The 23,845-nt window shown below is 40.0% G+C and overlaps 1 protein-coding gene across 5 annotated transcripts in view; it reads left to right on the top strand.

Annotated features, from left to right (window-relative positions):
• The window catches only part of PLCB4 (phospholipase C beta 4), a 382,602-nt gene that overhangs the window by 316,073 nt on the left and 42,684 nt on the right, over window positions 1-23,845 (top strand). For all 5 annotated transcript variants that reach the window (XM_079783902.1, XM_079783900.1, XM_079783901.1 and 2 more), the window contains 10 exons: window positions 582-661; window positions 1,254-1,338; window positions 5,201-5,291; window positions 7,033-7,128; window positions 12,480-12,574; window positions 16,892-16,927; window positions 19,700-19,841; window positions 20,470-20,554; window positions 20,888-21,012; window positions 22,751-22,802. In XM_079783902.1, coding sequence (XP_079640028.1) covers window positions 582-661; window positions 1,254-1,338; window positions 5,201-5,291; window positions 7,033-7,128; window positions 12,480-12,574; window positions 16,892-16,927; window positions 19,700-19,841; window positions 20,470-20,554; window positions 20,888-21,012; window positions 22,751-22,802 — 887 coding nt within the window. The remainder of the gene's footprint in view (window positions 1-581; window positions 662-1,253; window positions 1,339-5,200; window positions 5,292-7,032; window positions 7,129-12,479; window positions 12,575-16,891; window positions 16,928-19,699; window positions 19,842-20,469; window positions 20,555-20,887; window positions 21,013-22,750; window positions 22,803-23,845) is intronic.

Below are 23,845 nucleotides of genomic sequence, written 5' to 3'. Positions count from 1 at the left end.
TAACTCCTCCCGCCCTCCCCCCACTTCACCAGGCTAATACGGAACAAGGGATACTGTAAATGTCACATCAGTTCACATGAGTCTTCATCAAATTAATGAAATGTAGCCACAGACTGATTCCCAGATGAAGAGAAAGTCAATAAAGGCTTCCAGCAGTTCACAGGTTGTTACCATCACATATCACCTCAAGGCAAGAGGAGCAGAATAGTGGTCTGTTGTGAAAATCTGAAAACTGCTGTGCCAAAAGCTCCCCGCTCGACCAGGTGACCTCGGAACCTGTCTAGGCAGATTATTGACCTAGGAACTAGCCTGCCATGGAGGTGAACTGTCTTCTGTTAATAGCATCATAGTTTTGGAGAAGGAAAAGATGGTTGTGAAAAAGATTATCACTAACCCTTAACTTCATCTGGGTCTGTCTGTGGGGAATTTAACCTGTAGAGGTATCGAAGTAATTGGGTTCTCCAGACCTGAATTGCCAGAATTGACTTTCTGAAAAACTCAAATTAATAGTTTCTGATTGGTTACAGGTGCCTTAAATTTTTTTGCTCTTCTCTCTCATTAACACTCTTTTATTTTTAAAGGATGTTATTCAAGCCATCAAGGAAACGGCATTTGTCACATCTGAATATCCTGTAATTCTCTCCTTTGAAAATCACTGCAGGTATAATGATGCATCCTACTCCAAATCTCTAAGGGTTGTTTCCTAATCCCCATCTCCACTCCAGCTCTACATCTTTTTACATCTTTTTTAAATAACTGAAGTTTGTTTGGTCTTATGCAACACATAATAAGTTTTGTGTTAAAAAAAATAAAAATAAAGAAGTTAAAACAAAAGAAAACCCCAATATACTACTGTTCCTCACCTCCAAAAAAATAAACAAAACTAAGTCATCTTAATGTATTCTAGAGATGCTTTCTCTAAACAAAAGGGCAGATATCAGAACACCGTGCCCAAGTTACATTGAGTTGGAAGACTTGTCAATATATTTGAAATCAGACTTCATGACTTTGAAAGACATTTTTTTAAATTCTGTTTTTCAGCTCTTAGTGCAGGGGCAGAATCTTCTTCTTTTTTTTTTTTTTAAGACACTGGTTAAAGTTTGTGGTATATAACAGTACCTCTTAGTGAACATCAAGAGGACAGTCATGCATTTTGTAGAGTGGAAGTTTTTAATTGCCTAGGAATGAGTGTTTCTTCTTCTTGGACGGGTAATGGATGTTTGAATTTACAAATGCCATTTCTTTCTTTCCAGCAAATATCAACAGTACAAGATGTCCAAATATTGCGAAGATCTATTTGGGGATCTCCTGTTGAAACAAGCACTTGAATCACATCCAGTATGTATTTTTAGCTAACCATATTTCTAACATGAATGAATTTGTTTTGAAATTCATTTCTAAGGGGTCAAGTAGTTCTGAAGGACTGATGCTAAAGATCTTCATTTTTATTTAAATTTCTTGGTACAGAAAGCTTTCATTGTGCTGTTGAGAGATGTGTAGATAGAAACATAAACTTTGGGTTTCATTTAATTCAGATCTTGGGGTCTTTCGGTTTCTGCGATCTCGGTCCTAAAATTTCATGAAGTGCCCACTGGCCAAGGGTCTAGAGACTCAGCAGTCATTCTCAACTCTAGTTTGATGCTGGGACCACCAGGGGGAACTGCTAAAAATACCTTTGCTAGGGCCCCACTCAGAGCTCCTGATTTAATTGATCCACGTCGGGCCTGAGCATGGTATGTTGTTTTTATATATAAAAAAAAAAACTCTTCAGGTGAATCAAATGTGCACCCAGGGTTCAGCACCCATGGGAACCTGTTGCCATGGGAAGTTCACAGATTGAAGTCATAGCAGACTGAAGTTCAAGTTCTCAACTCCAAAATAAATACTTGGACAATGTTTTATGTACTTCTTTTGCGTTTCATTTTTATACCTGCTAATCCCTTCATCAAACAAAGAATTGTTAACCTGTGGACCATCCATAGGTTTATGTTTCTATCTACACATCTCTCTAAAGCACAATGAAAGCTTTCTGTACCAACAAATTTAAATAAAAATGAAGATCTTTAGCATTAGTCCTTCAGAACTACTTGACCCCTTTTGTGAACTCATTGTAATTGCATACAATTTTTTAATATAAACATCCCAGAGAGTTCATCACACTTTTACAAAGATCCATAACCCCCGTGGTTAAGATCCACTGTCACAGATCTTATGAGTAGCCGGACAGCTAATGCACAAAGTATAAAACAATGCACAGTAGTAAAAGTTTGCTCCATTCTTTTTTTTTCTTTTTTTATTGTTTAAAATATTTCATATGTCTTCTTTTTCCCCCATCGACCCCTCCCTGGCCACTCTCACCCCCCAGGACAAGCCCCCACTGTCCCAGTGTCTGTGTCCATTGGTTATGCTAATAAGCATCATACAAATCCTTGGGTTGATCTCTTACCATCCCTTCCCTGCCTTCCCTCTGAGGTTTGACAGTCTGTTTGATGCTTCTCTGTCTCTGGATCTATTTTTGTTCATCAGTTTATGTTGTTCATTATATCCCACATATGAGTGAGATCATGTGATATTTATCTTTCTCCGACTGACTTATTTCGCTTAGCATAATGCTCTCCAGGTCCATCTATGCTGTTGCAAATGGTAAAAGTTCCTTCTTTTTTACAGCAGTGTATTCCATTGTGTAGATATACCACAGTTTTTTAATCCACTCATCTGCTGATGGGCACTTAGGCTATTTCCAAATCTTAGCTATTGTAAATTGTGCTGCTATGAACATAGGGGTGCCTTTCTGATTGGTATTTCTGATTTCTTCGGATATATTCATAGAAGTGGGATTACTGGGTCAAATGCCTCACTCTTGACAAGCAGCTGATGGCCCCAGACATGGTAGCATGAGGTGGCAGTAGAACATGACAGTGGCTGACATGAAAGAAAGTGCTTCATGTTACCTGTGAGCAAACACATCCAGTGGTTGAACAATGAGTTTTTTTCAGAGGTGATCTACAGGAGCAGAAAAATATATGCAGGAGACAAGGATATTGTATCCTTTGCACCCATCCCCTGATTCTCTTCAGTTTACTGAAGTCATAGCTGCAGGCGCCCTGTGCATGTCCACGAGCTGCATCCTATTTCTCTGCATACTGGCTGCCTTTCAGCTGACTGCCAGCCTGCAGCTTTTCTTGGAGGGAGAGCTCTGCTCACGGGAGCCTGCTCTGCCCACAGGTGAAAGATAGGCCAGAAGTGCCAGAGAATTAACACCCCTGCCCCATGCTCCCTCACTCTTCAGAAGGGATAACTTCGAGCACATGTTTCCCACCATCCCCCAGGGTTTCCCAGCAGGATCGCTGTACAGTTACCTAGAGTGATAACTTGTCTGATAACACACTCTTGATTGGCTGCCTGTCTCCTTTTTATCACTTTCCTACTCCTCTTGGAGTTTCCTGGGGCAGCCTCCCAAATAAACTACCAGGGCATTAATCCTGGTCTCAAACTGATTAAAAGGGAACCCAAGCTAAGAAATATCCCTGATTTTTTTATCTCACTTTTTTGTCACCTAGGCCCTCTGTTTATTTTATTTTTTGGTTGGGCTAAGGTGCTTGCTTTGGGGGAAAGACCAGTGTGTTCTCCATGGAGTGATATGCACATGCGTCAAAGGTGTTGAGAGAAGCATCTATATATATATAAAAACCTAAGCGGCCTCTACTATGGCCGGCTGATAGGACAACCGGCAAGTAGCTATGCTACGCACTGACCACCAGGGGGCAGATGCTCAATGCAGGAGTTGCTGAGCTGTGGTCACTTGGCAGCGGTGGTTCTCGGGTGACGCACCCAGAACCAGAGAGAAGGGAGCCCAGTTCCGGGGTGCGTCATCCGAGAACTGCCCTCTCGCAATCTGGGACCCCTCGGGGGATGTCGGAGAGCCGGTTTTGGCCCAATCCCCGCAGGCCAGGCCGAGGGACCCCACCAGTGAACGGATCCATGCACTGGGTCTCTAGTAGGTAATATAAATGGGAGTAAGACTTGCTCTCTGAACCAAAAAGCTTCCGATTGTGGGGTACAGCAGGGGTGTAGGACACAGGACACAAATGTAACAACATAACTAAAAAGAAGGTGGCCTGTGATGTGTGGAATATTTATTGGAGATATCCAGGTTCAAGAGAGAGTGCTGTGGAGTGGACCAGTTTACAACAGGCTTCCCAAAAGCAGAATTTCAGCAAAGTGTTTCATTTGAGGAAACAGACATGGGAATGCATAGTGCCTTGCATATTAAGTAGTATAAAAATTAGTTTTGAAAATGAATGGATGCCTGAGGGGTGGATGGATAAGAGTGGGTGGGTTAGTGGGTGGTTGGGTATATAGATGGATGGGGGAATGGATGACTGAGTTCTATGGGTTAGAGGTAATAGAAGAAAGGGAACTTCCTTTGCAGACATAAATCCAAGCAAATGAAACCATAGTAGAGGTCAGATTTCAGTAATTAAGACCACGCCATTCTTGTTTCCCTTATGGAACCCACAAAACTATAGTCCCAAGTGTAGAGGTTGGGTCAGACTAAGCAAACAGGCTCACTGTGCCATCCAACACTTGGAGGGATCAGGGGAGACCTTGTGGTTGGGAAAGCCAATTCTGACCTAAGCGGCCACAATGATTCTTTGCACTTTACCAGATATTTAAAAAGGGCAAAACCTGAGTTTGGGCAGGAGCTCCTCCCCCGACGCCACCCCAGGTCAGACCCAGCTCCATGGGGGAAGGTGGGGCAGCTCTGCATACCTTGGAGGCGGTGTGGAGGTCAAGTTTGCCACAATAGTCTAAGGCCAGTGGTCGGCAAACTCATTAGTCAACAGAGCCAAATATCAACAGTACAACGATTGAAATTTCTTTTGAGAGCCAAATTTTTTAAACTTAAACTTCTTCTAACGCCACTTCGCCCAGGCCGTGGTATTTTTTTGGAAGAGCCACACTCAGGGGGTCAAAGAGCCACATGTGGCTCGCGAGCCGCAGTTTGCCAACCACGGGTCTAAGGCAAAGTTGGATATGGTGGGCTAATTGGATTGGGGAAGGAAATCATAAAACTGTGCTGACTGCCATCTAGTGGATATGGGAGGTATAACTCACAGGCCTCTGCTCCTTCTGGGCTGTCAATGAGAATGGAGAAGCACAATCTGTCACTAATTCAGCCTTTTCTGTTTTTCTGTAGCTTGAACCAGGCAGGCCCTTGCCATCCCCCAATGACCTCAAAAGGAAAATACTCATCAAAAATAAACGGCTGAAACCTGAGGTCGAACAAAGTAAGTCAAATACATGCATCTATAATGGGTGCATACACACCTTGTATGTTTCAACAATTCAGCTATTTAGAATGCAATATGTTTTAAAACCATGGATTTGCAGGGGAGGGTGTAGTTGTGATGTTACATATTTTCATTTAAGTTGCCACATTTTCATTGAAGTTTAGTTTCTGCATCAGTTCGTTTCTGCAGTGAGAAAAGCATATTCATATAACAGAATTTGGAGGGGTCCCAAGGAGAATTGAGAAGAAAGTGGAAGAGGCATTTTCAAATTTATCAAAATATAAGGAACTAGGATTTTATCATTTTGTATGCTCTAAATTCCTTTTGAAAAGTTTTCCTTGCACTTTGCTCGTGTGATACATGCATATCTAGGGATCCTAGGTAAATGTGAAAGTGTAAATGTATGTGTGTGGGGTAGTGTAGAGAGGTTAAGAGAAGCTATTTTACATAGATATCTCCCCCTGTATTTTCCTAGAATATTACCTTTCAACAAATCTCTTAGTTCAATAAGTTAGTAGCATCAAATATTGTATGATTGCATTGTGTTTTTTCCCTAGGTAGTCTAAATTAAAATTTTAATTTTATTATTTATAGTTTTCTTTTATTACAAAAACAATGATGCTATTGGAAAGTAAAGACAACAAAAAAGTATAAGAAACTAATAAAATAGCACTAAATTATATATTTTACACATCAATACATATGCTATAGATGCATACATACATGCATGTTTAGACATATGCATACATTTTAACAAAACTAGGATCATGTAAAGTGTACTCATTTCAAAAATTATTTTTAATTCAACCAAGTATATTTCCATTTAGCAGAAAGTAAATCTACATACTGACTTTAATTGTAATGTATGAAACACAACGCAGAATTTATTGTGGTATATGCGATCCTTTCACCAGTCCCAAGTTGATGGGTTTTTTCATCACTAGAAAACAACAATGATAAACATGCCTGAATATTCATTTTGTACATTTGTGCAGCCTTCTCCTTGGAATCAATTTGTACAGTTAGAGTTGGTTGGTCAAAGCACAGACACATTTTATACTGTGATATATCTTGTTATACTGTCTTTCAGAAAAGTTGTTCCAAGTTATACTCTCACTGTAATATGTGAGAAGCCTGTTTCCCAGCCCTATTCTTAATGCTGGCTGTTGGCCATTTTTATAGTCTGGGTACTCAACACTAGCAGACAATGATACTTTAATTTTTTATTTATATGTCTTGGAAAACTAGCTTCTTGATCATCATTTATGATTTCTCCTTTTTCCATTTTTTAAATTATTTTGTCTTTATCTTACGGACTTACTAAGGGATTTTTATGTATTAGGGTAATAACCCTGGTTATAGCAGTGGCAAATACTCTTTCCTGGAGTTTGGTCATTCTTCAATGTGCATGTTTCTTTTCTTTCACTTCACCTGAATTGTCCTCCAATCATGGGTTTTTGTTATCAAGACTTAAAAGAAATCCTTCACAATGCCTGAGCCCCCATCTCACGCCTCTGAAAAGTGGGCAGTTCACCCATGTTCTTCATCATGTATAGAGAGTGTAACTGTTGCATGTTCCTTAAGGTCATCCACCAGGACTGGGTGAGACAGAGGACTTAGGACCATAGCCCAGAGGAGCCTAGACAATGCATTTCTTTCCATTTTATTTCCTTCTCAGTGTGAATCTTAAATCCCAGGCTCTCTAAGTGATTTAACATCCGTCACCTTCTCCTTCTAGAGCAGCTCGAAGCTTTGAAAAGCATGATGGAAGCTGGAGAATCCGCTGCTCCAGTTAGCATCTTAGAGGATGATAATGAGGAAGAAATAGAAAGTGGTAAGTTGTATGTTGTTGTTGTTGTTTTCATTTACATGTCACAAAAGTACTTTTTAAATTAAAAATTGAATTTTAATTCTTAATAGTCAGGTATATGTTCATGCACCAAACTTAATCTTTTGGTATTTTGGGGTATTTTTCCAAACAGTATTACTTTCAGTTTTCTTGGGCACCAGATTTTAGTGACTTAGTCATCTCCCTTCCTATTGTGCAATTCACTCAGCTGTTCAGCAGAAATTCACAGCCAGAGACTCCTGAAAGCCCTTGCTATCGGAGGCAGGGGTTGGAGTAAAAAGGATATTTGCAGTCCTTCCTATAAACAAACACATAAACTTGAGTGGTGTTAATGATGATAGTAGTAAGGCAAGTTAAAAGGACAGGAATGTGAGCAAAGACCCACAAGTAAATGATTGGTTTGAAGGTACACCCACAAAATGAATTGGAAACTCAAAGCCAGTTTTAAGATTTGAATTCCTTCGAATAACCAGCTCACTGGATCTAAATAGGTAGATAATTTTAACAAAGGCAGCCTTGTTTAACATATTTGAATATTTGCTATTAGCTTCTGTTATACTTTGGCCATATGGGAACAACCATAATGTTATTTTAATGGACCTTTTGAGAGGTGTGGACTGTTTAGAAAGTTATTTGTTCATTAAGTAGCATGAGAACTGATTAACAAAATAATTTGGACTTGCACTGTGCATCTGTTGGTTAGACAGTGCCTTGGATTTAGAGAGTGACTTTGGGCTAAATAATTTAGAAATACTTATCCTATATAATAAAAGCCTAATAATGCTAAGTGTCTGGTTGTCCGGTCATCCATTCAACCAATCAAAGCATAACATGCTAATGATATGCTAAGGCTGCTCAACATGCACAGATGCTCCAACCGATAGGTTAACTTGCTGCTGGGGTCCCGCTGATCGCGACTGAGTGAGACGGGCCAGACATGCTCTGGAGCCCTCCTGCAGTCCCTCCCCAGCTAGCCAACCTCCTGAGTCCCTCCCCGGCCCCGATCATGCACCAGTGGTGTCCCTTGGCCTGGCCTGCACCCTCTTGCAATCCAGGACCCCTTGGGGTGATGTTGGAGAGCCGGTTTCAACTCAATCCAGCTCAACGCAGGAGCTTCCCCTGGTGGTCAGTGTTCTCCCACAAGGGGAACGCTGCTCAGCCAGAAGCTGGGCTCACAGCTGGCAAGCACAGCAGCAGTGGCAGGAGCCTCTCCCGCCTCTATAGCAGCACTAAGGATGGCGGGCCTAAGCCATCAGTCAGACATCCCCCAAGGACTCCCAGAATGCGTGAGGGTGCAGGCCGGGCTGAGGGACACCCCCCCCCTCCCTGGCGTGCATGAATTTCATGCACAGAGCCTCTAGTATGTAAAATAAACATATACTTGTTATATGTTTATATACTTGTTATATAAACATCTGAAATTCTGAAATACAAGAGTAGGAAAGTTTGATATTATAGGTAAAAACTTGAAAGCTATAAGAATTAACTAATCTTATTCATAACCCCTTAGTAAGTAAAGACTTCTAATTGTAGTCTATGTTGCACATGCAAACAGTTCAATTTCACTCCCAGAAAAAAGTCAGAATAACTTAGTTTTATATGCTTTATATGGCAGGGGAGGTCTAGAAGGCCAAAGATATCTAATATTATTTAATCAATGCCTGTTATGGTTACCTATTACTGTGTAACACATCACCCCAAAATTTAGAGGCTTAAAACAACCCTATTATCTTCTCAGTTCTGTGGGTCATCTGGGCTCAGGTTGATAGTTCTCCCTGAGGTTTCTCATGCAGTTGCCCACAGATGACATCTGGGGCTGGAGTCATTAGAAGGTTCAGTTGGACCAGTTGTCCAAGATGGCTCACTCACATGGCTGGCAGCTGTGTCTGCTGGGAGCTCTGCTGGGCCTGCTGACCCAAGCACCCCCATGTGGCCTCTCCATGTGGTTTGGGCTTCTCACAGCACGGTGGTCCTGTTTTGTTTTGTTTTTCCGAGAAGCAGAAAACAGAAGCTGCTAAACTATTTAAGAGCTACACCTGGACCTGGGACATCATCACTTCCTCTCTATGCTATGCATCAAATCAGACTTAGCGCCCGCCCAGGTTCCAGGAGGTGGGTGCGCAGGAAGGTCACATTGTAGAAGCGCAGGTGGGAAGGCAGATGTTATAGTAGCTGTCTTTGGAAAATAGTCTGCCATAATGCCTACTATATTATTTCACAGTTTTTGAAAATAATAAACCCAAACAAGATTTACAAATAAAATATTGAAAGAGCTATGTTCAAAAGTTCAGTAAAATACTTCTAAAATTTGAAAAGATGACTCTTAGGTAAACATAGTATCTTAACTTACACTTCATAGATGGTACTCAAAAACATGAGGCATTACTAAATACTATAATCCAGTAAAACAAACTGCAGAATAATGGAATAAACTAACGAGAAAAAAAATAACAACTACCATTGTTACACCAACATTTTGACATGATCCCATAGCTGGTAAGCAGTGGGACTAAGATTCAATTCTAGAATTGCCTTATCTCCTTTTGTACCTTACAATCCTGCCCTTCTAATATACAGGAATACAAGGAAAACTCAAATATGCAAAATGGTTGTTAAAAAAATTAAGGAGAAAGAATATAACTGATAAAAGTCAAATTTTTTGAACACACACATTAATCTAAAATGACGATCAGTGTGATTCCACTTATCACCCTTAAGGGTACTTTCCCAACTTTTATGAATATGTTAATTATTCTTATAGACAAAAATATGCCTCTAGTGGCTCCCATGTTATTTCAAAATATGCTTGAGATTTTGATTAAATTTTAACAGAAATAATCATGAGGGATAGTATAGATGTAGGAAAATAGCTGAGAGGATAGAATGATTCATTTGAATTTCTCTTTAAAGGCATAGAGGTTTCTGCTTTACCAGTTATGTATTTGATTCTTAGGTTCCCTCAGTAATATATAGTCATAGTTCTGGTCTATTAGTTGGCTGTCATTACCCTGACCTCACAGTATGATCCTACTATACACAAATGACTAGAGTCTCTAATTTAAACTTGGACACAGCAGGCAAGAGGAAACCAAGTGAAGTTCAAGAGGGCAGGCTGCCTGGAGGCTGTAGAAAATAGAAAAGACTCTCAGTCTAAGCATGTTCCCATTCGTTAGCCGGATTTAGATTCAGAAGGATGCATGACTCCCAGGACTGTAAGACAAACAGTGGGGAATATCAGAATTATACATGTCTGTACATATTGGCACACTCAAGAGATGATAACATTCATTCATTCATACAACTCTTTTAAAGTAGTTATTAAATCTCTACCACTTGTATGAAACATACCCCTGAATTCAAGTAGTATATATCTGGCTGGGCAAGTTCGACTAGAGATACATGAAATGGAAATTTAATAGTGATGGTGGAAAGTTTCAAAATCTTTGTTATGGACTGTGGGTCATGGAAACCCAGTGTCACAATAAGACCATTGTGCTAAGAATCTGGAGAAATCTAATCCACATCTTACTCTGTGGCTTCACAAGTCAAATCATATATCTGAATCTATTTCTTCTTCTGTAAAATGAAGATACTGGACCAGATTAAGACCTAGTCTAGCTCCTCAAATTCTCTTTTTCCTGCCCAAAGCCTATATGACCTACTGTTTTTTGTTTTGTTTTGATTTTAATCATCTGCCTCGAGAATATCCCCTCACAGGAAGATCAGTACCACAAGAGGAGGGTGTGTCTCTATGGCCTCACCTTCATCCCAGGCCTGAAATAGCACCTTGCTTAAGCAGTCTCTCAAATTCCAAATCCAATATAACATCAGTTATAGGACACCGCTATTTTATTTTGATTAAGAAAGAAAAATGCTTTCTATGAATTCTAAAATACCATCAGTTAAAGGAAACATTGCAATGTCAGTTACATTAAAATGTTGTGGGGGTGGGAAATGCATCTTTGAATCAATGAAATCGTTTTACATTTACTCCTGTTCTTGCCTTTTCCTTTGCACATTTTGAACATGCTTTTGAAAAATAGCTCTAATTGTTATGGGCCTGCTAACCTCCCTTGTGAGTCCCTATTCAGAAAATATTTCACTGTTGTTTTACAGAACAGGTCCCTCAAGGATTCTGGCTAGGCTTTAGGCAAATTCTTTTCAGGGAATCATGGGAATCCAGATCTCACACCAGCATGTGAGACACCCCTCTGTCTTTAACCAGTTAACTACCATGCGTCCAAACTGGAAACCATCGCCACAAACCACAGTATTTTGAATTTAATTTAAAAAATCAATTTGCAATGAATATTATAAAAATAAATATATTACTCACAATTCGGGTGTTCTTGAATATTTTCAGCTGAAAATTCTCACGAAAAATGATTTTAAAGTTGGTCAGGGCTGCCACTTAGGGAAAACCTTTTTTTTAATAGAGGCGCGTGGCGTGTGGGGAAGGTCTACCACTTGCATGTCCTGGTACAGAAGCTTATGGCGTACAATGGGTTAAAGAGAAATTCAAGTGGATTATTCTATCCTCTCAGCTACTTTCCTACATCTATACTATCCCTCGTGATTATTTCTGTTAAAATTTAATCAAATTTTTTTCTAATGAGTGATCCTTCTTCCACAAACAGACTTGGGTGGATACCAGAGTTCTTGTCACTTTCCTGGGCCATGGACCGAGTGCGCCTGTGCCTCCTTTTACCGCCTGGGCCACACTCCTGTGCTCCCACTTTATTTAGCCCCCACTTCTAGCTCCTCCCCTAGCATGAGCCTGAGAAATGACTTCAGAGCCTTTGAATCCTTAGCCAGATTTGACAAGTGGCCTACAGGAGCAATACAGTCCTTCCAAGCTCGTCTTTTTTTTTTTTTTTTTTTTCTGTCACCTAATGACTTGTGGACATTTTTGTCTCCTTTTTCAAAATTATCCAATGTATTTTCCTTTTCTTGTATCTTCTTTTTTTTCTCTAGATCTCATGAAAGATCAAAATATAATTTTTATGAGTTCCAAGTATTCCTAAGGTGTTGAGGCTTTCATTTTTAGGGTTAGTGTACGGGATGGAAATCATCATTCACTTAAGAATACTTTATTAAGCATTAATCATGTCCAATACCATGCTAGATGCAAGAGAACGAACAAATAACAAGATATGCTCCTTGGTAAGAGTTTAGTGAGAGTTTTATTTGAAAAAAATTGCATATTTCAATGTTCCCATTTGTGTTTAGCTTCCTTCTCCTCTAAAAGGGCTTATGTTCCCCCCAATATGTCGGAGAATGTCTGAGTGCTTGGTGGTAATTTGGCTTCATAGATATTTCTTTTGTCTTTCATGCAGTTGACCAAGAGGAAGAAGCTCATCCAGAATACAAATTTGGAAGTGAACTTGATGACTTGGGTCACAAGGAAGTTGTTGCAAATAGTGTCAAGAAGGTCAGCATTTTTGTGTCCCCTTTATTTCATAGTTCTCAAGAGGTAGTGGCTGTTAGTTATCCAATTTTAGAAATATAATCACCACAAGAGACTAAAGTAGCCTATAATCTGGTGGCCAGATTACTATCTGAACTCAAGATACACATAATATTAAGTTAGGAAAGACATTTAAATTACTCTTTAGTCATCTTTAGTGTTGATTGCTACCCAGTATCCTTTAAATACTTTCATTTATTGCATTTTTGTAGGTCAGCGATTTTCAACCTGTTTCTTCTCATGGCACACAAAAACTAATTAACTAAAATTCTGCAGCACACCAAAAAAAAATATTTTTTGAGCTGACAAAAAAAAAAAAAAGGTATAATTTTGATCAACCAGATGGCTGATGTTGGGTTGGCTATTGTCATTCTTTATTTGACAATCTAAAGGAAAAGAGGGCAATGCCCCCAACTAAATAGTCAAGTATCGCATGTTTTAAAAATTCCTGCAGCACACTGTATAGGGAGACAACAACAGCAGCATCCTAGTGGCAAAGGTGAACCTGTTGAAGTCATTAGGAAAATGATCCCTGATCATCACAAGCAAGCCCTCATTACAAAATGAGATAGCTCATCTCCCTACTAATGTAGAGTAAGCATAAAAATATTCCCATCTAGCCAACCACTCAGCAAGAAAAATACTTTCTGTGTACCTACTATGGGCCAGGCACAGTATAGGCTATAACAACCCAGAAGGGTAAAAACACACTTGGTTTCTGCCCTCATAGAGCTTATAGTCTGTAGGAAGGGAGTGGGAAATAGACGACAAACAAGTAAACAGTCAATTATATGATTATAATTTGTGAAAAGTACTATTATGAAACTAAAAGTGAGTGCTAAAATCAAGACTAATATGGAGGGAATAAGGAAACAAGAACCCAGAGGGTAAAGAGGAACCAGACATGCACATAAATAGAAAAATAACTTTATTTGCAGAGGGACCACAAGAGTAACAACAAAGACAGTGTAAACAGAGTGAACTGAGTAAAACAAGATGAGATTGCACATGCAGGTGAGAACTAGATGATGCAGGATTTGGGGGGCCACCATGAGAAACTCAGATGTTAATTTAAGTGAAATGTGAAGCCAATGAAAATATTTAAAGAAGAGAGCAATATAACCTAGTAGGAGCTTTTTAAAACCACTATAGTTACCATATGGAGAGGAGTTTAGAAGGAAGCCAGAGTGCATGCAGGAAGAGCAGGTAGGCTAGGCTGTCAAACAAGGCCAGACCTCTGAGGGCTTAACAGGAAACTAAGTACAGAAGATTGAGTGGTTCAAGATCTATTGCAGAAGCAAAAATGATTCATCTTGCTGATGGATTGAATGTGGGGAAGTGAGAGAGATGGGGAGGGGGCAAGATAACTCTTTAGGATTTGTGTTTGAGAACTTGGGTAGACCTGGGGGGAGACTGGAAGAGAAAGAATTCAGGAGTTTCAAGTAAGACAGGCTGTTTGAGGCCTGTGAGATACTTAACCCTTTGCACTCGCTTGCTTTTTTCTCGATTCCTTTATTCTACTCGGGATTTAATTTTTTAAATACCCCAGATTTTACAAAGCGCGGCAGTAGAATAAAAAACTGGAGTTTCTTTTCATACAAACTTATTTATTTGGATATTTTTCTATTTCAAATTATTGATACATTCAAAGAGTATAAAAAGCGACATCCGAGTGCAAAAGGTTAAGGTGCCTCCTAGGTGTTTATATAACATTTACATCTGACTCTGGGTTTATTTCCTAACTGTATAACCTTGGTAAGTTCCTTAACCTCTCAGTGCCTTGGTTTCTTCATTTGAAAAATGAAGGCCATCATTGGCCCATTATGAAGAGTGAATGGGTTTAGTGTATGTCAAGAACGTAGAATGGTACCTGGCACATTGAAACTTCTATAAAAGCCTTATGATGAACTTCACCTTTGTCATTATCATCATCACTAGCAACATCATCACTTGTATCTAGAACTAGAAGAGAGGTTGGGCTAGAGAGATAAATTTACAGTTCAGAAGATATTATTGAAACCATGGAAATAATTGAGATGCTTCATGGAAAGAGAAATAAATGGAGGTCCTATTTAAGGGAGACTCACAGAAGAGAGGCCAGTAAAGAAGAACAAAGTATAGTCAGAGGAGTGGGAGTGAACCCAGGCAATGAGAACAAGAGAACAGTTTTGAGAGAAAAACAGAGTGATAGATCATTTTCCCCAGTTTTATTGAGATATAATGGACATAATACAAGGCAGGACAAAAGAAGTTTACAGTTGTTCATATGGAAAATAATGCAATAATATAAGAATAAACTCTGTGTTTTATGTACTCACAAGTGTAAGCCTACTTTTGCCCCACCTTGTATTGTATAAGTTTAAGGTGTACAATAAGGTTAGTTAGCGCATCCATCACCTCACATAATTACCTTTTCATGCGTGTGGTGAGAATATTTAAGATCTGCTCTTGCAGCACCTTTCAAGTATATAAAACAATTCTGTTAACTGTTGTCACTGCTGTACATTCAGTCCCTCGGATGTATTCATCTTATAACTAGAAGTTTATATCCTTTGACCAACAAACTGCTCCCCAGCACCCTAGCACCTGGCAAAGTGATTGATTTTTATGATTCTGTTGAATAACTAAGCAGACTCAAGACTGTCCATTGGATTGGGAACAGTGGCAACCTGGAAAAGAGAAGTTTCAATGGAGTGGTGGGGGCCACTGGAGCAGGCATGAATGAGTAGAAACTATACTTTTGAGTAGCTTTGCTATAAAGAGGAATAAGAAATGGGCTGGTGGTTAAAGGTAGCCTGAGGAGTCTAGGGGGTATTATTTTTAAGATGAATGAACTGGAGTTTGCAAACTGTTGGAATGGTGCAAGTGGAGAGGGGGAGATTAAGTATTGTGGGAGAGAGGGGCTAACTGCCTGTGGGATCATGGTGACTTGATGGTATGATCTTTGATTGGAGCAGAGATTCTTAATTATTCAAGACAGTGGATGGAAATGCAGGTAGTTGATAAATACATTTGGTTGTAGGAAAACGGGAGAGTATCTGTCTGCTGAGCAAAGCTGAAGGAACACTGCTATTATACCTTACTGGAGGCCCAGTGCATGAAATTGTGCACAGGGGGTGGGAGGTTCCTCAGCCCAGCCTGCACCCTCTCCAATCTGGGACCCCTTGAGGGATGCCCGACCGCCAATTTAGGCAAGCCTAAATGGGCATTTGGACATCCCTCTCACAATGAAGGACTGCTGGCTCCCAGCCGCTTGTCTGACTCTGCCTGATTGCCCCTAACTGCTTCTGCCTGCCAGCCTGATCACTTCCTAACCACTCCCCTGCCAGCCTGATCGATGCCTAACTGCTCCCCGGCTGGCCCGATTGCCCCTAACTGCTCACCCCTGCTGAGCCTGGTCACCCCTAACTGTCCTCCCCTGCAGGCCTGGTCACCCCCAATTGCCCTCTGCTGGCCTGGTCACCCCTAACTGCCCACAACCGCCCTCCCCTGCAGGCCTGGTCCCCCTCAACTGCCCTCCCCTGCAGGCCTGGTCCCCCCCCAACCGCCCTCCCCTGCAGGCCTGAGTCCCCCCCCAACTGCCCTCCCTTGCTGGCCTGGTCTCCCCCAACTGCCCTCCTCTGCTGGCTTGGTCACCCCTAACTGCCTACAACTGCCCTCCCCTGCAGGCCATCTTGTGGTGGCCATCTTGTTGTCCACATGGGGGCAGCCATCTTTGACCACATAGGGGCGGCCATCTTGTGTCTTGGAGTGACGGTCAATTTGCATATTACTCTTTTATTAGATAGGATCTTTTCTGATAGAGAATTTCAAGTGTTCTCAGACTATTGGATACCTACAAACACTCACTGCTTACCTTTATGCTGCTTTACTACATAAAGCCTTTATCAATATACAGACATAAGTGTTGAATTGCTGAAGAATGATAATTCGTGCTTAGTGCCCTTTACATATCAGGGGAGGTGACCACACTTATTATTTCCCAAGCCCCACGACTAAATCACTAACTAAATTACCATTAGGAAGGATCTAAATAGATGAAAACTGTCAGCAAAGGAGGGAGACAGCATTAAAATGAGTTTTTATGGTCTATGAAACAGTATCTTTTCAGTACCTGCTCTTGTCCATGGCTTTATGTCATTGATAAATTCCCATCTTGACAAATAAATAGAATAACAAGTTTACCCATATTTTGTTTAAATATGGGCATACGTATAGCTGGCACATTTGGAATTTTGCTCTTTAGAGAAGTAAACAAATCATTTTCATTCTTTAATATAGGTTTCTGATGACCTTGAACATGAAAACAACAAAAAGGTAAGAAAATAATTTCCTTGTGCATTTTGTTTTCAATACAAGACACCATATGTGGCCTCCTAATATTGAACATGATGTTCTAAGTGTTATTGCTCTATCTTCCCCCTGCCCCATGGAATGTTCAGCTTACTGTTTATAGGTATAATATTTACATGCTTGATGCATCTAATTTTAAGAGTCTTTAAAAGAAAGAAATAATCACAGTGGTGAAATGATTACATCCCAATGAAATCACAAAACTAGGGCAAATGAATAAGATTATTTTCCAAAAAAATAAGTGTTTAGTGCATTTTCTTAGCTGGGATTAGAGATGGCATTTCTAGAACAGGAGTACATTATCATTAACACATTGACTTTGAAAATACAAATCTACACTAATAAAAGAGAAACATGCAAATTGACCATCACTCCACTACACACACCAGCCAATCAGGAGCGAGTATGCAAATTAACCCAACAAAAAATGGCGGCGGCCACGGAGCTGGAGTGAGCAGGAGGCTTGGGTTGCCCCAGGTGATGGAGGAAGCCAAGCTTCCCGCCCACCCTGGCTGGCCCTGGCCTCTGCTCAAGGCTACAAAGTTTCAATTATAGAAGATAAATAAATCCCAGATACCTGCTTTCAGCCGGCCCTGTCCTCTGCTCAAGGAGGCACTGAAAAAAAAAAAAAAAAAAGAAAGAAAGAAAAAAAGGAGGGGCTGGGAGCTTGGGTCACCAGGGGTGTGGCCAGCCTGCAAACAGCCATCAGCCCCTCACCCAGGCTGGCCAGGCACCCCAGTGGGGACCCCCATCCTGAAGGGGATGTGGCCAGCCTGAAAAGAGCCCTCAGCCCCTCACCCAGGCTGGCCAGGCACCCCAGCAGGACCCCCCACCCTGAAAGGGGTGTGGTCAGCCTGAAAACAGCCCTCAGCCCCTCACCCAGGCTGGCCACACCCCCATGGCCCGATCCCTGTAAACGGGCAGTTGAACATTCCTCGAGGGGTCCCAGATTGGAGAGGGTGCAGGCTGGGCTGAGGGAAAACCCCCCCATGCACAAATTTCATGCACCGGGCCTCTAGTGACCTAATAATTGGTCAGCAAGTACATACTGTAGTGAAATAGAAAGTTAATCTTCATTCTGACTACACTGGCCTTCTGAGAGATTATTAATTTCATATTGCACATATTCTGAGAGTTCATTTGACATATTAGATATTGACTTTGTAAGGAAAGGAAAGGAAAGTTCCACCTTTAGTTTCTCCTGATATCAAAGCAATCTTATTTAGTACACGTATATGGTTGATTACAATAGTGAGACATGGCAGTCACGGGCAGAAATTTGTCTTGTAATTTGATTCCCGCCCTTCAGAACTTTAGACAATACTGTCTTGCTATCTATGGGTTCCTATCATATTTGGAGCAAATATTAAGTTTGGACTAATTATGGATAAGTCTGATCCTAATCCTCTCCCAGGATTTTGTGAAATTCTCTTCTACTAGGATTTCATAAGGTATTGGGATAAACAAAGGACAGGTTGGCCTTTGGTCACTGCTTTTTATGAACTAAGTAGCTGTGACTGAGTTATTTTAATCCTCAAGGCCTCAGTCTTCTCAGGTGGTCAGTGGCTAGGACTCTTAATGTCTCCTACACGTGATTAATGCATAGTGCATGCAATAATGATAGTGCATGCAGGAATTCAGCCCAGTGTCCAACACAGGATACTGGTGTTACTTATTATTAAACACACAAGAAAAAATCAGACTGGCCTCTGCCCTATTTGGGGAGTTGGCACATATGAAAAAAAAAAATGATTTTTAAAAAAACCCACGCCAATAAGTTATATTATTTGATTTTTATCTGAGGCTTTTATTTGTGAAATCAGTTTGATGATTTAGAATGTCAAGTCATCAGATTAGACCAATTTTTTTTAACTAAAGAGCTGATTCATGTGCCTAAGCAGTTTATCTACCTGTAGCAATCTGTGCAGGAAATTTGGCTTTTCAAAATTCTCAACAAAATGTTGCTCACTTTTGAAAGCATTTTTTTTTCTTTTGATTTACCAAGAAATAAACTAAAATATTTTTCTCTATGCAAAATAATACAATTTCAGTATTTCAATACGACAGTGTCCTATGTAGTAGGTTATTAGATTATATTAAGGATAAGCTTTTTTAAAAAACAAAAACCATAAATTACTATGTATGTTGCTTTAGAGCAGTGTTAAGCAAAGTGGGATCCCCAGAGGAGCTTGGAAGCTAGTTAGAAATGCAAATTCTTGGGTCTCAACCTAGATTCATTTCATCAGAAACTCTGAGGGTGGGGCCCAAGCGTGTTTGTGTTTTTAAAAGCCCTCCAGGTGATTCTGATGAACATTGCCGTTGGAGAGTCACTGGTTTGCCTTTGTGCCTCCATTCATGAAAATAAGAATAATTAATAACTGCTCTGTATACTTCATAGTATTGCTTGAACCTCAATATAGTTTCTTGAATATTTTAAAGTCCTTTGAAAATCTAAAAAATGTCCTAAAAATGTAAGGTAATCCTTTTGGATTATTTGGAACTACAATGTATATTAACATGCCTTATTTAAACGAGGCATGCGGCCCACCACGAGTTTCACATGCTTGCATTAGTGTAATTGAGCCAGGAGAGAGTCTTTATTTTCAATGTGTGTGTGTGTGTGTGTGTGTGTGTGTGTGTGTGTGTGTGTAAATTATCGTTAGTGAGGAAGTCTGTAGCATATCCCTGTGAGTCCTGAAGTCACCAACATGTATGTTCCCTTCACTGCGCTCGTAGGGCCTGGTTACCGTAGAAGATGAGCAGGCATGGATGGCATCTTATAAATATGTAGGTGCTACCACTAATATCCACCCGTATTTGTCCACAATGATCAACTATGCACAGCCGGTAAAGTTTCAAGGTTTCCATGTGGCTGAAGGTAACACCAAAGGTTAAATGCTACTGCCTTTTTTGTCTGCTTCGCTGTTGTTACACGGATGAGCTGTGCTCTGACTTGTTGCCATTTCCTTTTCTGGGTATGAGGCCTGTTCCACCTCACCTAATTTGTGTTTCACAGACCACATGTCCTTGGCATGTGTTGACATTTGTGATGTCATTATCTACTTCGGCCACAAGGTGGCTCTGAGGGACTGGACTTGTTAACACTCAAAGAGCATATCCTCTTGCATTAAATACACTTCATAAGACCTCTTTTTCATCAAAAGCTCGTCTCCGAAAATGTGTAAAGTATTTTACAATTTTTCCTAATTATTTCTGGGCTAAAGAAGCCATCATCATCATTATCATCATCATCCAATATACATATTTCATGGGTGGCTGTGTGTGGCAATTGTGTACATATAATTTGCTTAACGACTCCACATTTAATTCATCACATTTTTTTTTAAGTCAGCTGTCTATCCATAGGATAGTAATGAAAGTAGGAGCTACTGATATGATAATGGAATGTCTGCCTGCAAAGTCTCATGATTCAGGGTATAATTCTATTTATTGCTTGTCTTTCCTTCTTTGAGGGTTTCTGAGTGCATCTTTGCTTTTCTTTACAGAACGCAACATTCATTATAACATGTCTTCTTTTAACGAGTCAGTCGGTCTAGGCTACTTGAAGACACATGCGATTGAATTTGTGAAGTATCCTTATGGAATGAGTGGTTGGTGCGCCTTTGGTTTGACAGGAATCTCTAAAGTAGATAAGTGGCTGATGCATAATTGTGGTTGTAGAGCTAATAAAATATTATGTGTGAAAGACCACAGCGGCTGTGAAAAGCTGCCCAGATGTGAATTGTTTTCTTAATCCACAAAGCAAACTGGTTTTTCTCCAAAGCATCATTTGTAAATTTGAAATTCGCTCTCTGTTTGTTTGTCATTATTGGTCTAGAGAGACCTTGGTTGTTTTAGTTCTTTGTTGTTTATTTATTGCTGCTGGAATAAGCTTTTTTCCATTTTCCTTAATAAGTTACACAGTTATAACAAAAGGCAAATGAGTCGCATTTACCCCAAGGGAGGCCGAGTGGATTCCAGTAATTACATGCCTCAGATTTTCTGGAACGCTGGCTGCCAGATGGTGTCACTGAACTATCAAACCCCAGGTAGGAGCTGATGTCCAGTGACCTCAAATTCCAGGAGAACCCTCTCCAACAGTTGCCATCACTTGGCTGTGGGCATTTTTTAAAGGAAGCAGACATATGGCAAAACAATGTGTTGAATTTATGTAATAGTGAGAAATTAAAAACTCAAAATAGAGCAACAAAACAATGACAGAAGATAAAATATTTTGATTTAAATGGAATTTCTTTTTGTAAATGTCATGATTACTCTGCTAAACATTTTCCCCTGTTCCAAAATATTTCTAATTTTTCTCTTGCATCAAATTTATCTTCATCTCCAGAAACAGAATTAAATGTGAAGAATTTAGGTATCTTTGTATAGTAACTGGGACTCATTTTTCCTTTGGAAAGTACCTTCCCACTGTTAACAGACTCAGCAGCTATCAATGATACCGTGGCACCTCACTATAAAAGTGCAGGATATTATGGGGTAGACTGCTAATATGGTGTGTAGATAGCTGCATGTTCTTAGAGGTATAATGTATAACTTATTCCTTCAATGTGTACTCAGAGGCAGGTTTCAAATATATGATTTCACCTCTCCTGAAAAGAGAGGAGAGACCTTCTATAAATGCATAAACAAATTTTAATGTTTTTTGAGGTTTGCAATTTTAAGGTTAGAAATAGAAAAGCAATGGGCTCTAGGTGCTTACCTAAAACAGATAAAAAATATGTCACAAAACCTATTCACTTTTTTATGCTTAATTCCACAGCATGGTCCTTAATATTGGTAAAATGAAACAAAACAATGCTTTCTTGTTCAGTTCTTTGCTATATGAGGACACCTCCCATGTTTCCCAATTTGGGGCATGTTCGTTCTCTAATCTGCCTGCCACACTTTGAGAATATCTCTTCACTGTGTTTTCTATTGTCTGGACTGATTGATGGTCCTTTGACTTCCATCCATTTGGCATGAATGTGACCTGACTCCATTTCCCACCCATTGATAGAATCTCCTCAGTGACCGGAAGTTAGAGTCCAATTTCTATGCAGCGTGCCCATCAGTCCTTGCTACACTAAACCCTGACCAGGTGCCAGGACAATCCCGAGAGTGTTTCTAGCAGAGACAAAATAATCTTACTTCCTAAAAACAATGTTATATCCTCACTTATCAGAGGGTCCATTGTATGGATGAAATGATCCTAAGGCAGTTTATTCAGTAGGTCAGCTTATGTTTTCATCAGTTGACCCATTTCTTTTGCTGTTGAAAAGAATGAAGGTTGTGTCTGCTCGCAAGAGAAAAACCATACGCCATGCCCTTCCTGTGTAGACCCCGCTAGAATAATTCTCCTGAAGTCACTGATTTTTACACGATACTTACCTAGTTCATTTTTTAATGGAGTTTTATTTTTACACACAACCTACTGGGTATTTCCAAGGCAACCTTCCTCTAGGGTCATAAGGCACATCCTCTCCAACTATATCATGTTGGACATCTGTACTCAACTCTACCTGAATTCATATAGTGAATCCAAATTTTAAAGCAATGCTAGCATGATCTTTATGAAAACACATTATATGTTTAATTTAAATGAAACACAAGGTCATTTCAACATAGGTGTGAGAGTTGTGTGTTTACACAGACACAGTAGTACCTTGTGGTATTAAAAAAACCTTTCAGCCTAGGATCAGGATCTGGTTTCCATTGTTGAAAATCACCCCATCAAGTTCTTCTTTGTCTGGGGAGATGAGATGCTAAATTATTTTTGTCTCTTGACAGATTTAGCGATGCAATTGAATCAGGGGAAATTTGAGTATAATGGATCGTGCGGGTGAGTAATGTGATTTAAACTGTTGTCACTGTGTTCTGGCTCTCCATACCACAGCCATAATGAAACCATGTCATTTTTAATTAGGGACTGCTGAACTTAAGCTGGGTTTGAGGGATGGGATGGAAACAAATGAAATCCCTGGATAGATTACATTTGCAAATATACATTCTTCATCTCCAGTTTTACAGGTGTGTTTTTTCTTTTATTTAACCACAAGTTAGGCAGTTTGTCATACACACTCTAGAGTTTAGCTTTCTCACTTTAAATCCCATAGTAGAAATTGATATAGTGATCCCTGCTCATTTGGACATTAACTGGACATTAAAGGTGTGTATTTAGCCCTAGCCAGTTTGGCTCAGTGGATAGAGCGCCGGCCTGCAGACTGAACAGTCCCAGGTTCGATTCTGGTCAAGGGCACATGCCTGGGTTGCGGGCTCAATCCCCAGTAGGAGGCATGCAGGAGGCAGCGGATCAATGATTTTCTCTCATCATTGATGTTTCTCTCCCCCCTTTCCCTTCCTCTCTGAAATCAATAAAAATATATTTTTTAAAAAGATGTGTATTTAGCTCTAGCTGATTTTGCTCAATGGATAGCGCACCCGACTGCGGACTAAAGGGTCCCAGGTTTGATTCTGGTCAAGGGCACATGCCTGGGTTGCGGACTTGACCCCCAGTAGGGGGCATGCAGGAGGCAGCCAATCAGTGATTCTCATCATTGATGTTTCTATCTCTACCTTTCCCTTCCTCTCCGAAATCAATAAAAATATTTTTTAAAAGATGTGTATTTTACCTGGGACAAATAGATGAATAAATTGGATTTAATATATGATGATAGAATGGGTGGCAAGTTGCATTTAATTCAGTTAGGAGAAAAGCTTTATCTTCTCTTCATTTGTTTGCATGTCTTATAAATAGCACTCTAAAATCAATGAAGCAAGTGTAAAATAGGAAATGTTAATTCCACTAAAATGGTGAAAGATTAAATGAAAATGTAAAGTTAAAATTCTACAGAGATGAAAAACACTGTGTGGCCATTTTTTTCT

Source organism: Cnephaeus nilssonii (assembly GCF_951640355.1).
Source record: "Cnephaeus nilssonii genome assembly, chromosome: 11".
NCBI classification, from domain to species: Eukaryota; Metazoa; Chordata; class Mammalia; order Chiroptera; family Vespertilionidae; genus Cnephaeus; species Cnephaeus nilssonii.
The sequence above is the reverse complement of the archived record's forward strand: the minus strand, read 5'-3'. Positions and strand labels throughout refer to the sequence as shown.